The sequence below is a fragment of the Herpailurus yagouaroundi genome, unplaced genomic scaffold (genome assembly GCF_014898765.1).
Source record: "Herpailurus yagouaroundi ecotype Mexico unplaced genomic scaffold, PumYag 202, whole genome shotgun sequence".
In the NCBI taxonomy this organism is placed as follows: Eukaryota; Metazoa; Chordata; class Mammalia; order Carnivora; family Felidae; genus Herpailurus; species Herpailurus yagouaroundi.
In genome coordinates this window covers 7,188,961-7,211,202 of record NW_024412433.1, presented here as the reverse complement: position 1 = coordinate 7,211,202, position 22,242 = coordinate 7,188,961, and the positions used below count along the sequence as shown (strand labels likewise).

At 48.5% G+C, this 22,242-nt stretch overlaps 2 protein-coding genes across 8 annotated transcripts in view; both read left to right on the top strand.

The window, feature by feature from the left end:
• Nucleotides 1–2,248, top strand: part of GIGYF2 (GRB10 interacting GYF protein 2) — a 153,539-nt gene extending 151,291 nt beyond the window's left edge. For all 7 annotated transcript variants that reach the window (XM_040450663.1, XM_040450660.1, XM_040450662.1 and 4 more), the window contains one exon: nucleotides 406–2,248. In XM_040450663.1, coding sequence (XP_040306597.1) covers nucleotides 406–473 — 68 coding nt within the window. In that variant the 3' untranslated portion in view covers nucleotides 474–2,248. The remainder of the gene's footprint in view (nucleotides 1–405) is intronic.
• Nucleotides 2,249–15,332: 13,084 nt separating this feature from the next.
• Nucleotides 15,333–22,242, top strand: part of SNORC (secondary ossification center associated regulator of chondrocyte maturation) — an 8,392-nt gene continuing 1,482 nt past the window's right edge. The window contains exons 1-3 of the mRNA XM_040450659.1: nucleotides 15,333–15,940; nucleotides 16,277–16,448; nucleotides 22,037–22,219. Of these exons, the coding sequence (XP_040306593.1) occupies nucleotides 16,376–16,448; nucleotides 22,037–22,219 (256 nt within the window). The 5' untranslated portion in view covers nucleotides 15,333–15,940; nucleotides 16,277–16,375. The remainder of the gene's footprint in view (nucleotides 15,941–16,276; nucleotides 16,449–22,036; nucleotides 22,220–22,242) is intronic.

The following is a 22,242-nucleotide window of genomic DNA, read 5'->3' as shown; positions in this document are numbered from 1 at the left end:
GTAGTTACAAAGTATTTGGCATATGTTATTCTCTCTCTCCCCTCTGCCCACATCTCTATTAAAGTGCCCATCCTGAATGAACTTTCCCCGCCAGCCCCCGACTTGGCCGTAACACATGCTTACAGCCAGATTGTTCTCAGGAATCGCTAAGGCGCTAGTTCGTAATTCATTTTTTCCCTCCCTAATTAAATTATACCAGAACCCTGAGGAGTAAATAAAAATAAAGAATCTCTCACTGCAAGGGCAGGATACCACTCTCCGACCTTCATTCTTCTTTCTTCTTCCTTTCCTTAGTATCCCTATGGCAAGCTAAAACACGAGAGACTTCTCTTCCAGCCCACTGATGGGAATTCAAGCCCCATGGTTGTTCGGGTGTGGTCACTCATTGCCAATTTTTTCCGGCAGGGTTTTCAGTCAATGCTTCATCAGAGCGACTCAATATGGGTGAAATCGAGACTTTGGATGACTACTGAGCACCTGCCAGTGGACTGGCCTTCCTTCTCCTCTCTGCTGACCATGGATTCTCCACCTTTGGACACAACACTTACTCACCATTTACTCTTTATCACTCTGCAACAAATCACAGAACCGATCATCTCAGGCTTTTTCTTCTAGCCCTTTGTGTCCAAGATTCTTTAAATTGTTTTTGTTGGTGAGCATCTCAGACTAGATAAGTGGACTGGACCCTGTGTCTTGGGGGTGGCAGTGGGGATTCCTCCCCAACAAGGCTGATTTTGGGCAGCACCTGTTTACTGTGCCGTGATTTCATCTACTGTGTCCCAGAAAGTGTGTTGGGATCTGCCAATAGCTATTTACTTTCTTATGTCACTTTTTTCCCTCCTATTTTCTTTTTCTTCTTTTTAACTCCCCGTAAGAGCAAGGGGTCTAACTGGTGCAATCGTGAAGAGAGTTAATGGTAACAGACATTGGCCAGCCACACAATGCCATGAACTGGGACTTGAGTGTCCAAAAAGACAGAGCACCCCCAGTCTGAAGGTTGCATTGCCACTGTTAACTCTGGGATTGCATCAAAGAGGCCCTGAGTGGGGTGGAGTTTAGATTGGATTGGTTTGATGTTGCACACCCCTCGCCTGTTCTTTCTGAGCATCCTTTCGGAGAAAGGATTCATGTTTTTCTTCATTAGGTAGTGACTTCCAAGCAAGCTGACTTCTCCCTTGGCATACTCCAACCTGATTGGACAAAGGAAACTCTATGGCCTGGGAGAAGAACTTATTCTTAATTTTTCCTTTCTTACAAAAACTGATTTTTTCCCATAAATATTTTTACTTCAGAGGACTAGGACCAGTTTGTTTTGGGCCTTTCTGCTGAAAATTTGTCTCGTTTAAGAGGCAGCTAGGATCTTTACCATATGTATGAATTTGTATAATTTCATTTTGGATAGGGATAAACTTTTGCTTCTGATAAAAGCCCGGAATTTCATCTGGTTCCTCAGAGCATTGTGTGTGTGTCTTGCTGTGGCCCCAAAAGGTTCTGTTTAAAGATTCTGGAATGGCAAGTTGCTTGCCTTTTCCGAAAAGAAAACATACAAAACCTGACCATCTTTAAGACCTTCATCCATGGAAACCACTACACAGGAGAATGCAGTGGGGTGGAGGGGATGGGAGAGAAAGCGGGAGAGAAGCCTGGCTTTGGCTTCTGATCATGGCCCCCTAATACCCCTTCACTTCAGTTACAGACGTATTCAAGCCCTATTTATAAACAAGTACTCCTCCTGCCTCCCTCAGCCCCCCACAGAACATCACCTGGAATTGCCAATCACACTTTGGTCTGGAGCCATTGGACCGTCCGTCCCTGTGTGAGAAGTGCTGTGGTTCGGTGGCTCCTAGTCGAGCACCTTTTCTTTCGGTCGTCATTGCCTGAAGAAGGCTGGAGTTGCTCTGAGAGCAGTTTGGTTTTGGCTGATTATATTTGGTTTCTATTTTTATTCTTTTGGGTCACCGTTCTCCCTATCCCTTCTTGCCTTCCTCCCTCCCTCCCAAACATGTACAATAACTATACAGAGACTGCTACAAACTTGTATATAGTTTTTGGATCAAATAGCATGAGGAGATGGGGAACCATTCAAACTTGGGACTCCTGCTCTCCTTTGCTTTGTAAATTCAAAAGTGGGGGGTGGGGAAGAGGGATAGTTAAAATGTTTACAAAACTTTAAGCTCCCTCGGAACTTTTGCCAGTGTGGAGGAAAATAAAAAAGAACTTAAATAAAACATGGTGGTATTCTGTCTGAGCGCACCTCGTGTACTCACCTTTGTCAAGGCTAAGTTTTGCGCTAAACCGTTTTCTTGGCACCGTGGAGAAGCTCCAGGCACGTGAGCACCCGAGACATCGAAGCAGCCGTGACTTTTCCTGCCAGGTTATGGAACACTGGCTGGTTCTGTATTTGCGAATGTAGAGGGCACGATAAACACGGGTAAGTTTGACCAAATGTCTTTACTCCCTTTCACTGTCCCTTTCTGCTGACTTGTGGGTCGTCTCCTGCCCTCACACCACAGACACACACGCCTGAATGTGCCTTCCAGAGCCTGCCCACGCCTTCCAAACTGGACTCCACCGTGTGCTTGTTCAGAGAAAATAAAAATAAATAGAACACAAACATTTGGGGTGGGGTAGGTACCTTTGGGGGAGCAAAGTCATTTTTATCATGGAACATTCCATTTAACCAAGAACCTTGCTTCTACTTGAGGAATTTCCCACTTAGTGGAAACAAGCCACTCTTCCCCAGAAATGTTCTTCTGTTTCAGTCCTGCTCCTTTTCACATCCTCATCTGTTCACTCCCTTCCAACCACCACATTGTATCCCTTCCTGTAAACTTATTTGCACATTAACGTAACTCTTTCTGAGTTTTAAAGTATTTGTTTTGTACGTGGTTTGCTTTTACTTATTTTAATTTGGATGTTTAAAAAACATACCCAGACAAGACAGTTTTATTATGGAGACCTTCCCCCCCAGGTAGTTGGTGTTCTCGTTACTGTTGCTGCATAACAACTTACCTCAAACTTATTTACAACAACCCCCTCATTTTGTTGGCAGTTTTAAGAGTCACAGTTTGGAGGAAGGGCTTAGCTGGGCAGTTCTCGCACGGGGTCGCCTCTGATCGCGGTTAAGATGTCAGCTGGGACAATCTTAGGGAGCTTCGATTAGGTTGGCAGGCCAAGACGGATCACTCGGTGTGGCCGGCAGTTGATTCTGGTTGTTGGCTGGGAGCTCAGCTGGGTTCACGGCTGGAGGAACCATCTATTCCTTTTCACGGTATCCTCAGGGTGGGTGGGCTGAGGTGGCACCTGGCGCCCACCCACCCCGAGGAGAACCAAGCAGAGGCTGCATCACCTTTTCTGACCTAAACTCAGAAGTTCCGTAATGTCACCTCTGTGGTACTTTTATTCCGGCAAAGCCCGTGCACACCCATCCAGATTCAGCGGGCTGGGAACATGGGACTGTCCCCATCCTTGTTGAGCGATGTGGTAAGGTCACGTCGTAGGAGAGCATGCGGGGTGGGCGATGTTGCCATTTGGGAGAGTTTGCTGCATAAGATGAGCTATGCATCTACATCAAGGAATTTTAACTCTTCATTAGCTCTGAGTTGGGGGATTACTTTTTAATTTTAGGATACAGTTACCTTTCTTTTAGGCAACCATTGTATAAATATGTAACATAGTGGTGTGTGTGTCCTTTTACACACTTTCTTTAAACCGATCAGACTAAGAAATTGAAATTTATACAAAATGCCCTCTCTGTGTTACTAATAAAAATAAAAAATCTGTATGACAGAAACGCTTCTGTGAAATGAACCCGTCTCTCTCTTGTGCTTCCAGGGTGGGAAGTAGAATTCCCTCACAAGAGCCTCAGGCGTGCACATTCCAAATAGGTGGTAACTTACAACCAAGAGCACATTCCAGATGGAAGTTGGCCTCCCAGTTGATGGGTTTCTTGGAGCGAAAAGAAATAGCCCAGCTCTGGAGACGGATTTGGCCCTGCTTGAGTGCAGGCAGTTCCTGGTGAGGAGGCTGCAGTGCTCGCTGAGGTCGTGGGGAGCCTGGGACCTTGAAGCAGCCAGATGTGTGGGGTTCGTTTGAAGGGTGTCACCGGATGTCCTGGGAATGATGAACCCGCACAGCTTGCGGTAGTTCTAGTAGTTCCCAGTTCTAGGCCGGGAACCTTCGAGAGGAGAGCTTCCCTCCAGGGATCCGTCAGTGGGAATGTTTTGCAACTAAAACAGCATAGCTATGGTTCACTGTATGGGAGGAACAGCACATAGCTGCTGGAAGCAAGGGAAGAGAAGTGGGCTCTTTCCTTCATTACTCCTCTGCGGCCTAAAATCTATCACTGCCCCCCTGTCATTGCTGGCAAAGTGATGACCTCGTGAGGACAAGACTCAAAATAGCACCGACACTGAGTTCAGTTCAGGGGGTATTAAGCAGAGCCATCATCTCTCAAAGATTGTTCACTTGAGTACGGTGGTAGAATAGCATTCCTTGACCGAAAAGTACTTTTTCTTTTGAGTTTCTCGGAGAAGCAGTCCTGAAAATTGTCAGTGGGTCAGTATGAAGTTCGGTTGCATATAAGAGGAGACAAAAAGCAAAGTGAAACAAGATGGTTTCTCAAGTGAAATCTGGAGGTCATCGATCCAAGGCTGACATGTTGCTCAGGGACCTGGGTTCTTTTGTGTCACCATCCTGATTGTGGCTTACATACTCACAGTCACTCGTGGTCCAAGGTGACTGCTAGAGCACCAGTCATCAAGCCTATATTCCAGGCAGGAGGAAAGGAGTGAGTGGAAGCAAAAGAAGCACACCTCCCTGCTTCTAGCCCCCAATAAGGAGCTTTTTTAAAATCTTAACCTGTCAGGAATGTAAACACATGACCAAAGTTAGTTGCAAGAAAGGCTGGAAATTTGGGGCTTTTAGTTGAGTGTGCTGCCACTCGAAGTGCCACTGGAGTTCTGTTTCTAAGCCCTGGGGAGAATGGATATTGCATTGGCGGTTAGCAGTCTCTGACAGTAATATTCTCTAGTGTTCTCTTTTGAAGTTGCACAAGTTTGGGGTAGTTGGTGCACATAGACCATGGGAAAGGAATCTTAGCAACTACCCCAGTTTGGCCTCTGGACTGAGGACCTCCATCTTTTCTAATGAGCGGGCTCAGAACAGGCTCTGCTTTCCATTCTTGTGCAGAGCTGGGAACCCAGAGCAGTTTCCAAAGGCCCAGCCTTGTTGTGTCCAGAATCTCCCAGTTCTACCCAGAGTCTGCGTTTGGGGTGGGTTTTTTTAAAGGTACTCTGTGGAATGAACCTGCAAGTAGTTTCGGGAATGGAGGTCCTAGAGTCGAGCTGTCAGATTTGAATGTTGGTCCTACCACCACCTCCTTTGGGCAAGGTTTTTTTCCCCCCCATCCGTGAAATGGGAACTATCAAGTAGTTGGGACTAATAAGTTACAATACAAGAGCGTATTACGGTGCCCAGTGCATAAATGCTGGATGACTACCATTTGTGGGCCATTTTGCAAGGGAGAAGGGAGTTTGTGGGCTCATGTAGGTTCAGTAAAGCATATCAAGTAGGGGGCATGGGATATCCACTTTTTTTGGATATCGTAAAATTAGTGCAAAGAAGCCTTCAAGGAGGCAATGTGTCATGGGTTCTAGGGGCCTGTATATTAGCTGGCACCAGGTTATCTGTGGAACTTGGAAGCAAAAATCGGTCCTTGAGTTCCATGAACCCAGAGTTTCTAGTTTGGAGTGGGACCCAGCATTGGAAATTATTTTTTTAAGTTCTTCTTCCTTTCTTTCTTTTTGTTTTTGTTTTTGTTTTTGTTTTTTTAAGTATTTTTAAGAGAGAGACAGTGTGAGCAGAGGAGGGGAAGAGAGAGAGGGAGACACAGAACCTGAAGCAGGATCCATGCTCTGGGCTGTCAACACAGAGCCCGACGCGGGGCTCGAAATCATGAACTGCGAGATTATGACCTGAGCCGAAATTGGATGCTTAACTGACTGAGCCACACAGTCACCCGTGTTTTTAAGTTCTGAATGGGAAGTTTGGAGACCATTGCTTAGCTGAGGTTTCACTCCTCTCCAATCTCTGGAGTATGTACGATCTGTGTGTACATCTGTACATGCTTGCCTTGCAGCATACTGCTGACCCAGGGTATTTTCTGATTTAGCACTTGTGTTTCAGTGTGGGTCCTGGATGATGCATGATAAGCACCCTTTACAGTTTTCCTGAAGCAGACCCAAGTTGAAATGCAAGTGTGGTAAGCCTCATATAGGGCACACTTAACTGATTTTCTGTCTTTAGTAATATGAAATTAAGCCTTAAGCAGGTTAGGGTCCCATTATGGAATAGAAACCACCTTAACTATTCAATCAAAAAAAATGAGGGGAAAAAAAAAAACACAACAACCTGGAGTTGAAAAGGTTGGTAGCAAAACTGGGAAAAGGTAAGGTTACTGAAAAACCGGTAATTTGTAGGGAAACCCTTAACACCGTATCCAGTGATCCCATCAGTCATTCTGTCCATTTGTAGGTGACACCAATGCCTCTCCACTTATGATCTCACCTGGATCGTGTGTGCGTGCGTGCGTGCGTGTGAGAGAGAATATGGAGAAATAGAAAAATTGGCTTATATCTACAAACATATATGTAAAAGAATAGGTGCTAGGAGGGGGCACCTAATTGGCTCAGTTGGTGGAGCACATGACTCTTGGTCTTGGGGTTGTGAGTTCAAGCCCCACATTAGGTGTAGAGGTTACTTAAAAATAAGATCTTTTAAAAAAAAAGTAAACCATCTTGAGAAGAGGGTAATCCCCCCTACAAAAAGTAAGGAATAAAATATACATAGCTGCTACAGTTGTTTCCGTACCAGCTCATGAGACGGTGGCTGATATTTATACAACTTCTTTCCTTCCTACCTGTTCTATGTTCCTTTTGCCCTCCACCAGCCCCTCAGCTGCTGGGGTGACCTGAACCTTCGTTCCTGAGGGGTTTGAGTCCTTAATAGTCCAGAGGTCATTGCAACTTTTGTCTTTGATTAGCTTTTCCCCCCAAGTTCAGGTCTTCTTTTTAATGAAATTTCAAACATACATAGGAGTAGACTCGTGTCTTAGAAGTGTCTGGGAAGGCCCACGATCTGAGTGCCAGCAGAGTCTGTGTCTGGTGAGGGCCCTTTTCCTGGTTTGCAGACAGGCATCTTCTTGCTGTGTCCTTGGGTGGCAGAGACATTTCCTGTCTCTTTTTTTTTCTTATATCCATCTTTAGATGTTTTATGTATATAAAGAAGAATTTTTTAAGATTTTTACTCTAGGGGCGCCTGGGTGGCGCAGTCGGTTAAGCGTCCGACTTCAGCCAGGTCACGATCTCGCGGTCCGTGAGTTCGAGCCCCGCGTCAGGCTCTGGGCTGATGGCTCAGAGCCTGGAGCCTGTTTCTGATTCTGTGTCTCCCTCTCTCTCTGCCCCTCCCCCGTCCATGCTCTCTCTCTGTCCCAAAAATAAATAAAAACGTTGAAAAAAAAATTAAAAAAAAAAAAAAAGATTTTTACTCTAATTCCAGTATAGCTAACATGCAGTGTTGTATTAATTTCAGGTGGACAGTATAGTGATTTAACAATTCCATACATTACTCAGTGCTCATCCTGGTAAGCGTACTCTTAATTCCCTTCACCTACTTCACTCATCCCCCCCCATCCATCTCCCTTCTGGTGACCATCAGTTCTCTGGTTAAGAGTCTGTTTCTTGGTTTGTGTCTCTCTTTTTTTCTTGGCTCATTTGTTCTGTTTCTTTTTTGTTTTGTTTCTTAAATTCTACATGTAAGTGAAATCATATGGTGTTTGTCTTTCTCTGACTTACTTCCCTTAGCGTTATGCTCTCTAGCTCCATCCATGTCATTGCAGATGGCAAGATTTCATTCTTTTGCATAAAGAAGGTTGTGTGCGTGTGTGTATCTCCTTTATCCAGCCATTTGTTGATGGACACTTGGGATGCTTTTACAGTTTGGCTAGATAATGCTGCTGTAAATATAGCAGTTCATGTATACCTTTGAATTAGTTCTTTTGTGTTCTTTGGCTAAATACCCAGTACTGCAATTCCTGGATCATAGGATAGCTCTATTTTTAACTTTTTGAGGAAACTCCATACCGTTTGCCATAGGGGCTGCACCAGTGTGCAATCCCACCAACCGTGCATGAGTGTTTCCTCCACATCCTCACCAACACCTGCTGTTTCTTGTGTTGTTGATTTTAGCCATTCTGATAGGTGTGAGGTGATTCTCATTTCCCTAATGCTGAGTGATGTTGAGCATCGTTTCATGTGTCTGTTGGCCATCTGGGTGTCATCTTTAGAGAAATGTCTGTTCGTGTCTTCTGCATATCAGTTCTTTATGCATTTTGGATACTAACCCTTTATCATCTTTTGATCTTTTAAAAATCATCTTTCTTTTCCATTATCAGGGCCCCATCCTCATGACCTACTCTAACCCAAATCACTCCCCAAAAGCCCCATTTCCAAGCACCATCACTAGAGGGTTAGGGCTTCAACATGTGAATCTTGGGGGACACGGTTATAGCAACTAGTGTAACCAACTCCTACCTAACATAACCCAGCTTCAACAATTGGTATTTTGCCAATTTTGTTTTAATTATTTCACCTGTTTTTTTCCTTAGACTATTTTAAGACAAATTCTAGATATGTCACTCAAACATTTTAGTGTGCACGGTAACAGATAAGGATGCCTTAAAAAAAAAAAAACAGGCTACATGCAATTATCATGTTAGCAATGTTGATAAAATATCCAAACCCAGTCCATATGTGATTTTCTCAGATTGTCTTAAAGGTGTGTTTTAACAAAAGTTTGAATCAAAATCAAAATGAAGTCCAAGGATTTGCATTTGGTTGCAATCCGGTTCCTCCTCAAAATAAGAAGTTGGTGGGAATGCATGCTGGTGCAGCCACTGTGGAAAAAAGTATGGAGGTTCCTCAGAAAACTAAAAATAGAATTACCCTACGACCCAGCAATTGCACTACTAGGCATTTATCCAAGGGATAGAGTTGTGCTGTTTCAAAGGGACACATGCACCCCCGTGTTTATAGCAGCACTATCAACAATAGCCAAAGTATGGAAAGAGCCCAAATGTCCATCGATGGATGAACGGATAAAGAAGATGTGGTGTATATATATACAATGGAGTATTAGTCGGCAATCAAAAAGAATGAAATCTTGCCATTTGCAACTATGTGGATGGAACCAGAGGGTATTATGCTAAGCAAAGTTAGAGAAAGACAAGTATCATATGATTTCACTCATATGAGGACTTTAAGAGACAAAACAGATAAACATAAGGGAAACAAAAATATAAAAACAGGGAGGGGACAAAACAAGAGACTCATAAATATGGAAAACACAGAGGGTTACAAGAGGAGGGGGTACATGAGGGGGGATGGGCTAAGTGGGTAAGGGGCACTAAGGAATCTACTCCCGAAGTCATTGATGTACTATATACTAACTAATTTGGATGTAAACTAAATAAATAAAATTAAAAAAAATTAAAATATTTTAATATTTACCTAAATGATGACAATATAATATTAAATGAGAAAGCAGGAAAAGATACTATGTATTCAATATAATACACATTTTAACTCCTTGAATTATTTTTTTCAGTAGAATAGTCATTGGCAATTTTAAGTTAAAATAGATATATAAGCAATTTTAAATATACACATTATATAATTACAGAAGTTAAAAGGAATTGTATAAAATAAAAAACAGGAAAGGAATACCAATAAAGGTTATCTTGAGATGATAGGATTTCAGTTGATTTTTATTTTTCAAATTATCTATAGAGAATGTTGTACTTGTAATCAGAATAAAAACTGCTGTTTTTATCTATGTTTTGGGGTTTGCACTGTGAACTAATCTTAAACTTAAGAATGTCTTGATTACTGGGGCGCCTGGGTGGCTCAGTTGGTCAAGCGTCCGACTTCGGCTCAGGTCATGATCTTGCGGTCCGTGAGTTCAAGCCCCACGTTGGGCTCTGTGCCGACAGCTCAGAGCCTGGAGCCTGTTTCAGATTCTGTGTCTCCCTCTCTCTCTGACCCTCCCCCATTCATGCTCTGTCTCTCTGTCTCAAAAATAAATAAACGTTAAAAAAATTTAAAAAAAAAAGAAGAACATCTTGATTACTGACTACTTACTGGAATAAATGAAATGAAAAAAGTGAAACGAAAAAAATATCCTATATCCATTAAAAAAAAAAAGTTAAAGAAACTGGATCATTTATCCATAGAACATCTCATATTTTGGATTCAGTAAGGAACCTCTTTATAGTGTCAATCTGTTCATCTGTCATATTTTCTGTAAATTAGGAGTCCAATCGAGAGGCTTGACTACATTCAGATCCCCCCCCCCCCTCCGCCAAGAATACTGAGTTGTTGACAGGATGTACATTGGTGGCATCTTATCAGTCACATAGGCTGGTAGCAGTGTCTGGTTTTCCATTTCTCTCATGTTGAAATTCAGTTGGTTCCACTGCTGCCAAGTTGACCCATTATATCGACCATTCACGCAGCAGTTTTAACATTCCTCAGTGGTCATTGTCTAGGTCCTATTATTGCATTTGTCATTGATAAATAGTGACTTTGGGGGGGAAGGGGGACTTTATTTTGAATAATTTCAGATTTGTAAACTTGCAAGACCAGTAGAAAGAACTCCAACATGACTTTCACTCTCAACTGTTAACATCACATCTCCTTTACCAGTTTTTCTTGATAACTATAGTCAATAATGACTGTCAGTAACTATTATTTTACGAACCATTTGGAAGTAAACTGCAGGCGTTATATCCCTTTACCTCTTACCCGTTTCAGGGCATGCTTCCTTGAAACAAGGACATTTTTTTTTTCTTTTTAAATAATTTTTTTTAAAGTTTACTTATTTAGTTTTAGAGCATGTACATGAGCAGAGGGGCAGAGACAGAGGGAGAGAAAATCCTAAGCAGGCCCTGCACGGTCAGTGCAGAGCCTGATGCGGGGCTTGATCTCATGAGCCCATGAGATTATGACCTGAGCCTAAAATCAAGAGTCAAGTGCTTAATCAACTGAGCCACCCAGGCACCTCAGGACATTTTCTTTTGTAACCACAGTCTAATTAAAATTAGGAGATAAATGATATTAATATCCAGATCATATTTTCCAATTGTTCTGCTAATATCTTTTATAAAGAAAAAATAAAAAGGTACAGGATGCCATCCATGATCACTTTTGTGTTTAGTGGTCATGTTCTTGAGTGACGGTTCCTCTGTCTTTGTCTTTCATATCTTGACACATCTTAAAGGTGCAGTACAATTATTTTGTAGAATGTCCTCAATTTGGGTTTGTCTGGTGTTTTCTCAGGATTTGATTGAGATTGTGCAATTAGGAATAATATGGAAGTTGATGTTATGTCCTCGATGTATCCTATCATGAGTACCATGATGTTGGTTTCAGCCATTACTGGTGATTTAATTTTAATCACTTGATTAAGGTGGTGTCTGCGAGGTTTCTCCACCATAGGATTTTTTTAAATGTTTGTTTATTTTTGAGGGGTGGGGGAGGAGCAGAGAGAGAGGGAGACACAGAATCTGAAGCAGGCTCCAGCCTCTGACCTGTCAGTGAAGAGCCCGACGTGGGGCCTGAACTCACAAACCATGAGACCGTGACCTGAGCTGAAGTCGGATGCCCAACCAACTGTGCCACCCAGGCGTCCTGGACTTTTTTTTTTTTTTTTAAATGGGAGATACTTTGAGACTTTGTAAATACCCATTTCCTCTCAAACTTTTATCCACTAGTTTTAGCAGCCATTGATTCTTACTTGAACAATTAATACTTCCCAAGGTTTACTTTTATATTTATTAGCACTCTGCCAAAAGGAAGAGTTTTGCGTGCACACACACACACACACACACACGGCATGTGCACACACTATAGATTATAATCTGATACTATTTTTTCATGCAGATTGTCCATTTGGTGCCCTTCCAAGTTGGCTTTTGGGTCCCTTTGCTGTATCCCCATCATTTTTTGAGTACTTTCTTTGGCATGAGATGTTTTAGGCTCATCACCTACATTTCCTTTCCCAGATTTGGAATTAGCCATTTTCTCTAAGGAGTCTGCTGTTGCTGCAAGGGAGGCCTGAGGGTTTGTGAGTGGAAGAGACTCAGATTTGTTTGAGTCTACCCAAATATCCCCATTTCAAATCTCCAGGTCTCACTCCTTTTCAATCAGTGCATAGGTTTCACCTAAGAGAACTGGCATGGCTGTGAATTCTAGATTGTAATTCTGCAACTCATGAAATTTGGGGCCTGATTTGTAGCCAGTTATGCCCTGTATCTCCACGAATTGAGATATTTTTTTAAGACTGCCATAGAAGTGCTCTAGTTCTCTTTATCATGACTTGGCTTTCAAAGTTAAGGCCTGAACTTGTTGTTTTCTGTGAGTACACAATACAATAAAAAGTAGCCAATTCATTTCACTCTCCTGTTGATCATCATCACCATTATAAACATCAAGTGTAGCATCTAAACTTGGTCTTTTGAGCCTTGTCTTCAATAGGCACTTCATGCAAAACAACTGTAAGTCTTTTTTGTTTTGTTTTGTTAGTGTTTGAGAGAGAGAGCTTGCACGGGGGAGGGGCAGAGAGAGGTGGGCAGAAGATCCCAAGCGGGCTCCACGCTGACAGCAGCGAGCCCTGTGTGGGGCTCTAACTCAGGAACTGTGAGATCATGACCTGAGCCGAAGCCAGACGTTCAACTGGCTGAGCCACCCAGGTGCCCCAAAACAACTACAAATCTTAACATACGGCATGACATATGTTACCAGATCTAATTTTCTACTGGCAGTGAGGTCTTCCCTGAATTCAAGCTCAAACATGGTGGTGAACTAAATGCAGAAACACATCTTTGAGGGCCTGTTTCTCAGGACCACTCCAGGTGCAAAGCTTTGTACTGGTCAGTGTCTGACTTGGAAACAGAGTTCACTCTAGGTATTTCAAACCGGAGAGATTTAATGCAGGGATATGTTATAAGGATGTCTAAAGGACGGAAGGAGCAAAAGAGAGAAGGGAAGGTTACTTATAAACAGACAACTGCAGCTAGGCAACTGACATCAGCCAGGCCTGGAGAGAGATTACTCAGAGGCCACAGCACATTGCTGGGGCTGGATTTCAGCTACCTGGCAAGGACCCAGAGCCTGTACGTCCAACTTCATGTGGCTGCCCCTGAAGCCCCCACCACCTGACCCTTAGTCCCTGATGTTCTTACAGCCAATGCTGCTATAGCCAGGGTCGCAGTCAGAAATCTGGACAGGGGTGCCTGGGTGGCTGTCGGTTGAGTGTCTGATTCCTGATTTTGGCTCAGGTCATGATCCTGGGGTGGTGGGATCAAACTCTGTGCTGTCAGCACAGAGCCTGCTTGGGATTCTCTCTCTCTCTCTCTCTGCCCCCCTACCCCAAATAATAAACATTTTTAAAAAACCTGAACAGAAAGAATCATTTTTCCTCACCCAGCTTGCATCTCATAGCAGTGCCTCCCATTGGTAGATGCTAAATGGAAGTCCGCTTAGTAAGGAAGTCTCAGACTGTAATTTGGGGATCTGACTACATTATGTTGTTACGTTACATTTCAGGGCACAGAAAGTTGAAGGTAGGAGACTGGGAGCAAAACAGCAACACAAACAAATGAATAAACAAATGAGAAGATGCTCAAAGTTAACTCTATCCCAGAAATCCCAACCGGTTGAATCCAAATACTGAGCTCCTGTTGCATGCTGGGCATGGTGGCGCTAGGCTTTGGAAATGCATTGGGGAACAAAACACAGTCCCTGCTGTCCTGGGATTTGCAGTCACAGGGTAGGGATAGACAGCCAATAAGCACTTCATCTAAAGGCACCATTACCTATATCTGACAAAGAATTTTTATCTTGATACACAACACACAAAACAAAAATAAATGTAGAAAGATAGACCACCCTAATAAATGGTCAAAGAAAATTGAGCAGACCATTCACAAAAGAGGATATTCCTTTGGTCCATAAATATGAAAGGGTGCTCAACTGTGTCAGTCATGGAAATGCAATCACAATGAGACACCACTACATACCTACAGCTTGGCTAGAAATCAAAAAAAAAAAAAAAAAAAAAAAGGCTAGCAACGCCACCAGGTGTGGCAAAGTGTGGAACAAGGATATGGTCCATTGGAATGAACACTTTGGAATCCTGGTCAGAAACATCTACAGAAGCTAAACATTATACCTACCCTCTGACCTGGCAATTCTATCGTTAGATTTACAACCAAGAGAAGTTCAAGTATATGTTCATGAAAAGACATGTGTAAGACTATCCATAGGAGCTGTATTCATGAAAGTTCAGACCTGGAAATCACCTAAATGGCCACATGGATAAAAGAAAGGTTAAAAGTTGTGACATATTGGGACACCTGGGTGGCTTAGTCAGTTTGGTGTCCGACTTCAGCTCGAGTCATGATCTCGCAGTTTGGAGTTCGAGCCCCACGTCAGGCTCTGTGCTGACGGCTCGGAGCCTGGAGCCTGTTTCGGATTCTGTGTCTCCCTCTCTCTCTGCCCCTCCCCTGCTCGTGCTCTGTCTCTCTCTCAAATATAAACATTTAAAATGAAAAAGTTGTGACATATTTAGATAATTGAACACTATTCAATAAAAGCGAGTGAGCTGCTGCTACATGCAGCAACGTATGGATGAAACTCACCGAATGTTCAACAAAAAAAGCCAGATATAAGAGTTTATATCCCATTTATTTGAAGTTCGAGAGTAGACAAAACTCATCTTTGGTGATAGAAGACAGAATCGTGCTTTGGTGGTATTGATGGGGTAGAGGCAGGAAGGATCCTGCTGGTGTGCTCGAAATGTTCTGTATTGATTTGGATGGTGTTTCCACTGGTGTGTATATGAATAAAAGCTCCACAAGCTGTAAACCTAAGATTTGTGCATTTCACAGTATGTATGTTATTCCTTAAAAAATTACCAACAACAACAAAAAAAAAAAAGCAAAAGAAATGAGAGTGTCATGTAAATGTAAGTGCTAAGAAGGAATTAAGTGATGTGATGGGTAGATGGGAGGTTGACTGACCAGAGCTGAGACCTGAATGGCGATGAGGAGGTAGCCACATAATGAGTGGAGGGACTTCCTGTGAGAGGGGACAGCAAGTGCAAAGGTCCTGAGGCAGGACCACGTTTGCTGTGTTGGAGGAACATAGTCAAGGCCAATGGACTGGAACACTGTAAGCAGGGCCAAAGCAAGCCTTTATTTAGGGTGGCTTTTTTAACAGCGAGTGGAAAGCATGAAGGGTATGAGATAAGGGGTGCTGGGTATACTTTCTCAGGAGTAAGGGAAAGAGAAACCTTGATGACTTTTAATTCTGTGGCTGGGACATCTGGAAGGCCGGACGCTGGGGTTCCACTGACAGCAGGACTGGGGAGGCAGTGGAGTCAGGGTTGGTTTGGACCCTTTAAAGTGGACCTACTTTTTAATATCCCTGGAGTTGTTGGGGGAGGCAGTGGGTGGTGGGGCTGAAGTTCTGCACCAGCCCCAGGATAGGCACTCATGTCTGGAGCACACAGGTGGCATTTCCAGCTTCAGGCACCTGGGAGAACAGAGAGCAAGAAGGAACACAAGGTGTTTAATGACATGAGGTTTTCTGGAAAGAGACTCGAACTGCTGAGGGTTTGGATTGAGACTGTTTTAAAAGTGCTTCTTTAACAAGCTCTCTTGAGTGCTCTCCCCACCAGGCACTGAGCGCCCCAAGGTGAGCAGACTGCCTGGGCTTCCGTGTCCAGAGCCAGAGCCACAGGCCCTGAAATGCAGATCCCAGGGCCCACCTGTGACCTTCTGATACGGAGTGCTGGAGGCATCTGCATTTTCCAAGTTCCCTGGGTGAGTCTTTTTGTATACTGAAGTTTGAGAATCTCTTACTTCCAGTGGCCGTGTGTGTGTGTGTGTGTGTGTGTGTATGAGAGAGAGAGAGAGAGAGAAAGGGGGGCAAGGTGGGGGAGAGAGAGGAGAGAGGGAAAGAGAGCAATTTCCTCTTTCTTTCCCTCTCTGAGGGTGGGGCTACTCTGGAGTTCAGGAAAGCAGTCAGTTCTGTAAGCTTTGCTGTGTGTGTGTGTGTGTGTGTGTGTGTGTGTGCGCGTGCGCGTACACGCTAATGTGTGGGGGGCGGGCACGGTGTCCCAGGAGGACAGAGTTTGCATTGATGAAAACCCTTCCCAGCCCTTTGATACCTCTTTCCCGCCGCTCTGAAGCTAACTAGCTCCGTCCTCCTGCATCCTGCTCTCCAGCTGCACCAGCTGCCCTAGCTCACGGGCCAGGATGGGATTCTGTCTGGCCCTACGTATGGTGCTGCTGCTCCTGTCCGGGGTCCTGGCCCCTGCAGTACTCACAGGTAAGGCTGCTCCCTCAACTCTGCTGCCACCAGCCACCCAGGGCCAAGAAGCACCTAGAGCCGGATTCTCCACGGCCCACCGGGCAGAAGAAGCCCTTCCCTCACAGAAGGTGGAACCGCCATTTGGGGTGGTTCTTTGGAAGGCTCCTGGGAGACAGGCCGCCAGGAGCCGCGTTGATGTCCTGGGAGTTGTTAGCCATGGGGACGATGGCCCCCGAAGCAGGAGGGCAATTTAAGCAGCAGGGCCAGGGAGGTTAGCTGCCTGGGGAGACATGGGGGTACCCCAGCATGCTAAAATCTGAAGGCTTCCAGTCAGGAAAGGGCACTAGGCACAGGGCAAGCAGCCGAGGGACCAGAGGCCCCAGGCTCCTAGACAGAAAACCACAGAGCCCTGCCGTTTTACGTTTCAACCCTGCAAGCCCTTCTCTGCTGGCTTTCTGAAATGTCCTTTCAGAGTGAAGACCCAGGTACTAGTCTCAGCCCGGGAAAAATTCCAGAAAGAGCACAGAGCCTGAGACTCCTTGGCAAAACCATGATGAGGACACTGGACTTGGGCTCTGTACTTAGGTCAAAACGGCTGGGTGTGGGATTCAGTGAGAAGGAAGGTCCCACCAGGCTCAGGGTGGCAGGCTGGCTGGACCTCAGGCCCCGTCCTGGGCATGGCTCTAGGGCCCTCTGCTGGGAAGGGCTGTCCCAGGCCAGCTTCAAAGCCTGAGAGAGAAAAAGCCCAGGTAGCTCACGGATGGTCTTTCTCTGTTGGCTGTGAGGTGGGCCACCGGAGAAATATTTCAGGGCCCTTGTTGGGGGTGGTCCTGGGGCTAGAGGAATGAGTGGGAGGAGAGACCCCCGGAGACCTTCTCTGCAGCACCGACTTTGGGGGGAATGTCTGTGGATCTATAGGAGTGGCAGCTGGATGCCAGCCACATGAGCATGGCCCTGGGGAGAGTTACTGGGGGACGTGAGGCCCGGTGGGACAGCCACACTCAGGCACACATGCCAGGAAGAAGAGGGTGATGGCAAATTGCCTGTGGGCATGCAGGCCCCTCTCGACGTCCTAGGAAGAACCTCTGGTCCTTGGGACTGGTCCTTGCAGATCCCCCACCCCCCACCCCAGCCCTGCCTGGTGGTCAAGGTGGGTAGGGGTGAAGGTGCTGGCGCCTGCCTGCCCAGGCTCTGGGACCGTCTGGGGAGCTCCTGTCCAGTTTCTTGTTTCCAGAGTAGCCAGCCCTCCCAGCCCAGGATGCTGGCCAGAGGCCCTGGATCAGACTGCATACACAGCCTGGGTGGGTGGGCTTTGTCCACTGCCACAGGAATGTTTGGGGACGTGTTTGGCATCTCTGGGGCCTCACCCGGCCTCACCTCCCTCCACGTGTCCTACCGAGAACAGGCAGGCCAGCTCCACCCCGGAGTCTTTGGGGTTTTGGCCGGCTGTCATTCTTCCTGCCGTTTGGGGAGGGAGGATGTTTGGGAGCCTCTCGGCTACCCCACTTTGGGCCAGAAGCTCTGAGCAGGTGTGTATAGGGCCCAGCAGGCCCCCTGCCCTTTGCTCGGTGGGCTGGGGTCCTGTGGCAGGCAGGCAGGCAGGCAGGCAGGGAAGGAGTGGCCCCGCGGCTGAGCTGCGGGCCCTGCCTGCCGTCCTCCGTCCTCCGTGTTGGTTGCCTGTGGCTGCCGCTACTGGGTAGGGGGAGCAGGCCAGGTTGAGCAGGCGGGAGGCCAGGCCAGGGATGAAAAGGCCCTTCATGGCTGGCACAAAGGCTGTCTGTGAGCACGGGTGCCTGGCCTCGGGGCCCAGTGGTCAGAGTGAGTGTTAAACAAACCTATTTACCGAAAGGCAGGGCGGTGGAGGCGGTGCCCTTGGCGGTGTCCCCAGGCCCCTTACTTGTCCTGGTTTCCTTGGTCAGAGTCGAAGGACGTTGCTAACTCTGGCCTTTGGAGCTTAGATGTCCTCGCAGGTCCCCCGTGGGGTTCTCAGCTCACCTTCCGTGCCCGTTGGCTCATGTCTTTGTTCACGCAGGGCCCTCTGCCCGTCTTGCTTTCCCTCATCTTCGCTTGTCTGCAGACGGGGCCTCCTGCTGGCAAACTCCCTGACAACTTCTTCTGTTTATGGCTCCCCCAACATAGATTTGGGGGCAAAGGGGGTTATTGCCTTTAAATGTTGTCTTTCCCTTTTACTACAGCAAGTTGAGAAAATACAGAGACAGGTAGGTGCGCATAAGTAAATGCTTTGGCCCCTTCCTGGCAGCTGTACTTCCTTCGCCGGAAGGCTGGTGGCCGAGTCCAGGCTGCAGTTCTGGGCTGTGTATGCTGCTGGGCCACCCCCCTGGGCTTGCAGGGAACTGGCAGGCCTTTGGGACGCTGGATATTTGGGTGCAGGTGAGCCCTGGGCCAGCCTTTGGGGGTCTCCCATGATGGTCAGCTGCGGCAAATGGACAGCACACAGATCTGCCCGGCCCGTGTCCGGCCGGAGGGCCCCGGGGGCCAAGGCGGCAGCTGGTGATGGCAGTGACAGCACAGTTACAACTTGTGGGGGCCACGAGAGGCATGGCCCAACTCCCATTTCACAGACTGGGAAGTGAAGTAGGGGAGAGGGGAGCAGAGTCAGCCTGCTGGGGTCCCGGGGTGACGTGACGGACCCAGCCCTCTTGATTTGGAAACCCATGGGTTCCAAACCCCCTAAAGCTTCAGGGACTGGTTGAGTGTCGGAGGAGGGGTTGGAGGGGGGTACACGCAGCAGGGATGAGGCGGCCTGGGCCAGTGTGTCTGGCAAGGAGAATCCAGGCTTCTGTGGGGAGCCACAGAGTAGGGCTGGGTTACTGGGAGCAGAAGGGGAGAAGGCCTGGGTGTGTCCCCAACTGCCCCGCTCTGAGGGCCCACTCTCCTCCAGAGATGGCTTCTGAGCTCTGGCAGAGGGCAGAAGTAGATGCTTACCTGGGCCTACTCCAGGCAGCTGAATCCCCAGATGCCACCCAGGTTGGCTGGGCCTGGTCCCCAGTAGCCCTGTGGTGGCTTCCCTGTCGCCGGTGTATGGAGAGCAAGTGAGGGCCAGTGGTTTGTCTGTTTATCTGGGAAGATAGGCATTCTGTGAGCCCCACACTTCAGGGCCTAAGGGGTGGGCATTTTTCTTTGGCCTGGCCCCCGGGAGCCTGAGGCAAGCATGTCCGGGGGGCCTGGCACTTTCCATAGCAGCTAAGAGGCTTGCAGACCCCTGACCTCCCAGGCAGTGACAGAGGACGCCCGGCAGGGTTGCTTCCCCACTCTGCACAGTGTGGTCTTTGCAGCTGGTGGGAGGCCGGGGGGGCCCCCAGACATGGGCACTGCGGTTCAGCCTCAGGTCCTTCAGGTGGGAAGCTTCCCCTACATTGGGTGCCAGGGACCTTCTGCCCCCAGGAGGGCTCCTTGCCAGGGCTGTTTTCTGAACAGGGATGCTGGCTGGGGTAACCCCTGGGGAATAGGACAGTGGTCCCGGTCTGCAGGCTGAGCCTCAGAACTGACCCAGAGCCCAGGCCTGGGAGAGGCTGCAGGGACAGGGCGTCTTGGGGAGTCTTGTACAGTTGGGGGAAAGATTCTAAGTTGACAGCAAACTTGCAAGGATAATCCAGCGAGCTCTGGTACACTCTGCTTAGATTCACTTTTGCCACAGTTGCTCTTCCTGTCTCTGTCTGACCCCGCCCCCACCCCCAATCTGAATGCTGACCAGTCTAGAGTAAGTTGTAGATGTCATGCCTTTCTGCCCCAAAATGCTTCTAAGAACAAGGATATTTTCTCACATAACCGGCCAGTTACCCAAGATAAGACACGGACATCGATACAGCACTGTTATCTAAGCTACATATTCACACTTCCCCAGTGGAGCCCGGGGTGCCCTTATCCAGGAATACGTGCTGCATTCTCACATCCTTAGTCTCTTACTTGGAACAGTTCCTCAGCCTTTCTTTGTCTTTCCTGACCTGGGTGTTTTAGAAAGCACAGTTCATTTAAGACTGGCCCTGAATTTGGGCTTGGCGGATGTCTCCTCGCGATTTGCCCCAGGTGGGCACTGTTAGCAGGAAAGACCCAGAGCAGCCCCCCTCTGGAAGCCGGCAAGTCTGTAAGCAGCTTGGCTCTGGCCCGTCTGTGCCAGAGGGAGTTCTCAGGGGTGACGCCTGTAGAGGAAACGGTGCCCCAGTGACCTGCGGGTGGGTGGCTGGGGCTGCGTTAACTCCGCAACCTCCCTGGCTTACACCTGGGAATTTGTTGCATCCTCCGGGGGGCTTCCCACTCCCGGCAGCACCCCGCGCAGTGCCCGCCTGAGCCTGGGTTTCCTCAGCTCTGAAGCAGGGATACGACCGTTCCCGGCCACGGAGCAGCTGGAGTCCACGAGGTGGTGCCGTGCTGCCCGCACTACCCTCTCTAAGGACGATGTGGGGGGCTGGGCATCCCTGGGTCACACTCGAGATTAGGCGCTGGCGAGCCCTGACCCTGCCAAAGCCACCCCAGGGCTGGGGTGGGAAGGCGTGGAGACTGCCGGCCATTCTGGTCTTGGACCGTTAAACTGGGCGCTGGGGCCTCCTGTTGGGGATGGACGGATGTGGGCCCAGGGTTCGGGAAGTGCTGTGGGGCTCCTCAGACCAGGACCCTTGGTGGGGAGGGGAGCGCAACTGGCATAGTGGAGGTGGGGATATGGGGCTGGGGCTAGCACCCAGGCGTCCGAGTCTCAGCCTGCCCTGCTCCCTGGGCCTGCCAGGTCCTCCACACCTTGCTAACTCCCACCCCACGAGCAGAGAAAGGCTCCTGCAGAAAACACCGCACAGGGATTGATGTGCTGACTGAGCCCCAGCTTGTGTGGGGACAGGGGAGCAGCTCCCTTTTCTTGGGGCTTCCCTTACCCTGACCACAGACACCCCTGTGCACCCCTCTGGCCCTGTTCTCTCTGGAAGCAGCAATATGCTGGCATCACAGTTTCTCAAGATCTAGAGCCCCCTTGGGGTTTCAGCCTTGGGACACGGGGTGTGTGTGGGCGTCGGGCCCCGTGGCCTCTGGGCTGCACGGCTCTGCCCGGGTGAGGACAAAGGAGGGGGCGCAGGTCTGCTCCTGGGCTGTGGAGTTTGCCTCCCCTCCCCACCTCCTGCAACAGTAGCCTCGTGGGGCTCTGCGGAGGCAGGGACCCTGGTTCCTGCAAGGAGAGTTGCCTCATCTCCCCGGCCTCTTCTCCAGGACGAAGGCGGACCCCTGCCTGCCTCGCAGGGGAAGGGAGCCCCTCGCCAGTGTCATCTCACCCAGGCCTACAGGGCCCTGCAGTGCAGATGAGGGACCGCAGTCTGTGCTGGGAGACGTGAAATGCCCCTGCTGCGGGCTCAGGCTCCTCACGGCCGGCCGTCTGCCGAGAGAACCCGTTGGTGCCCTTACTCCCCTCCTCCACCTCCGGGTCTGTCTTCACTGCAGCCCGGCCGCAATAAGCCCTCCGGGAGGGCCAGTGCAGCGCCCACCCCGCAGTCCCGCACACAGCGCCACCTCCGCGGCCGGTTAACCGCGCGGGGCCACGTCCCCGTCGGCCCCGCCGCCTGCGCCCCAGCGCCCCAGGGCCTCAGCGCCTGTCCTTGGCCTTGCAGCCGAGGGCCCGCAGGAGCCCGCGCCCACCCTGTGGAACGAGCCCGCCGAGCTGCCGTCGGGAGAAGACCCCGTGGAGAGCACCAGCCCCGCCCGGGAGCCCGAGGCCACCGGGCCCCCGGCCCCCACCGCCGCGCCGAGCCCCGAGGACAGCACGGCGCGGGAGCGTCTGGACCAGGGTGGCGGTAGGCGCGGGCCGGGCGGGGGC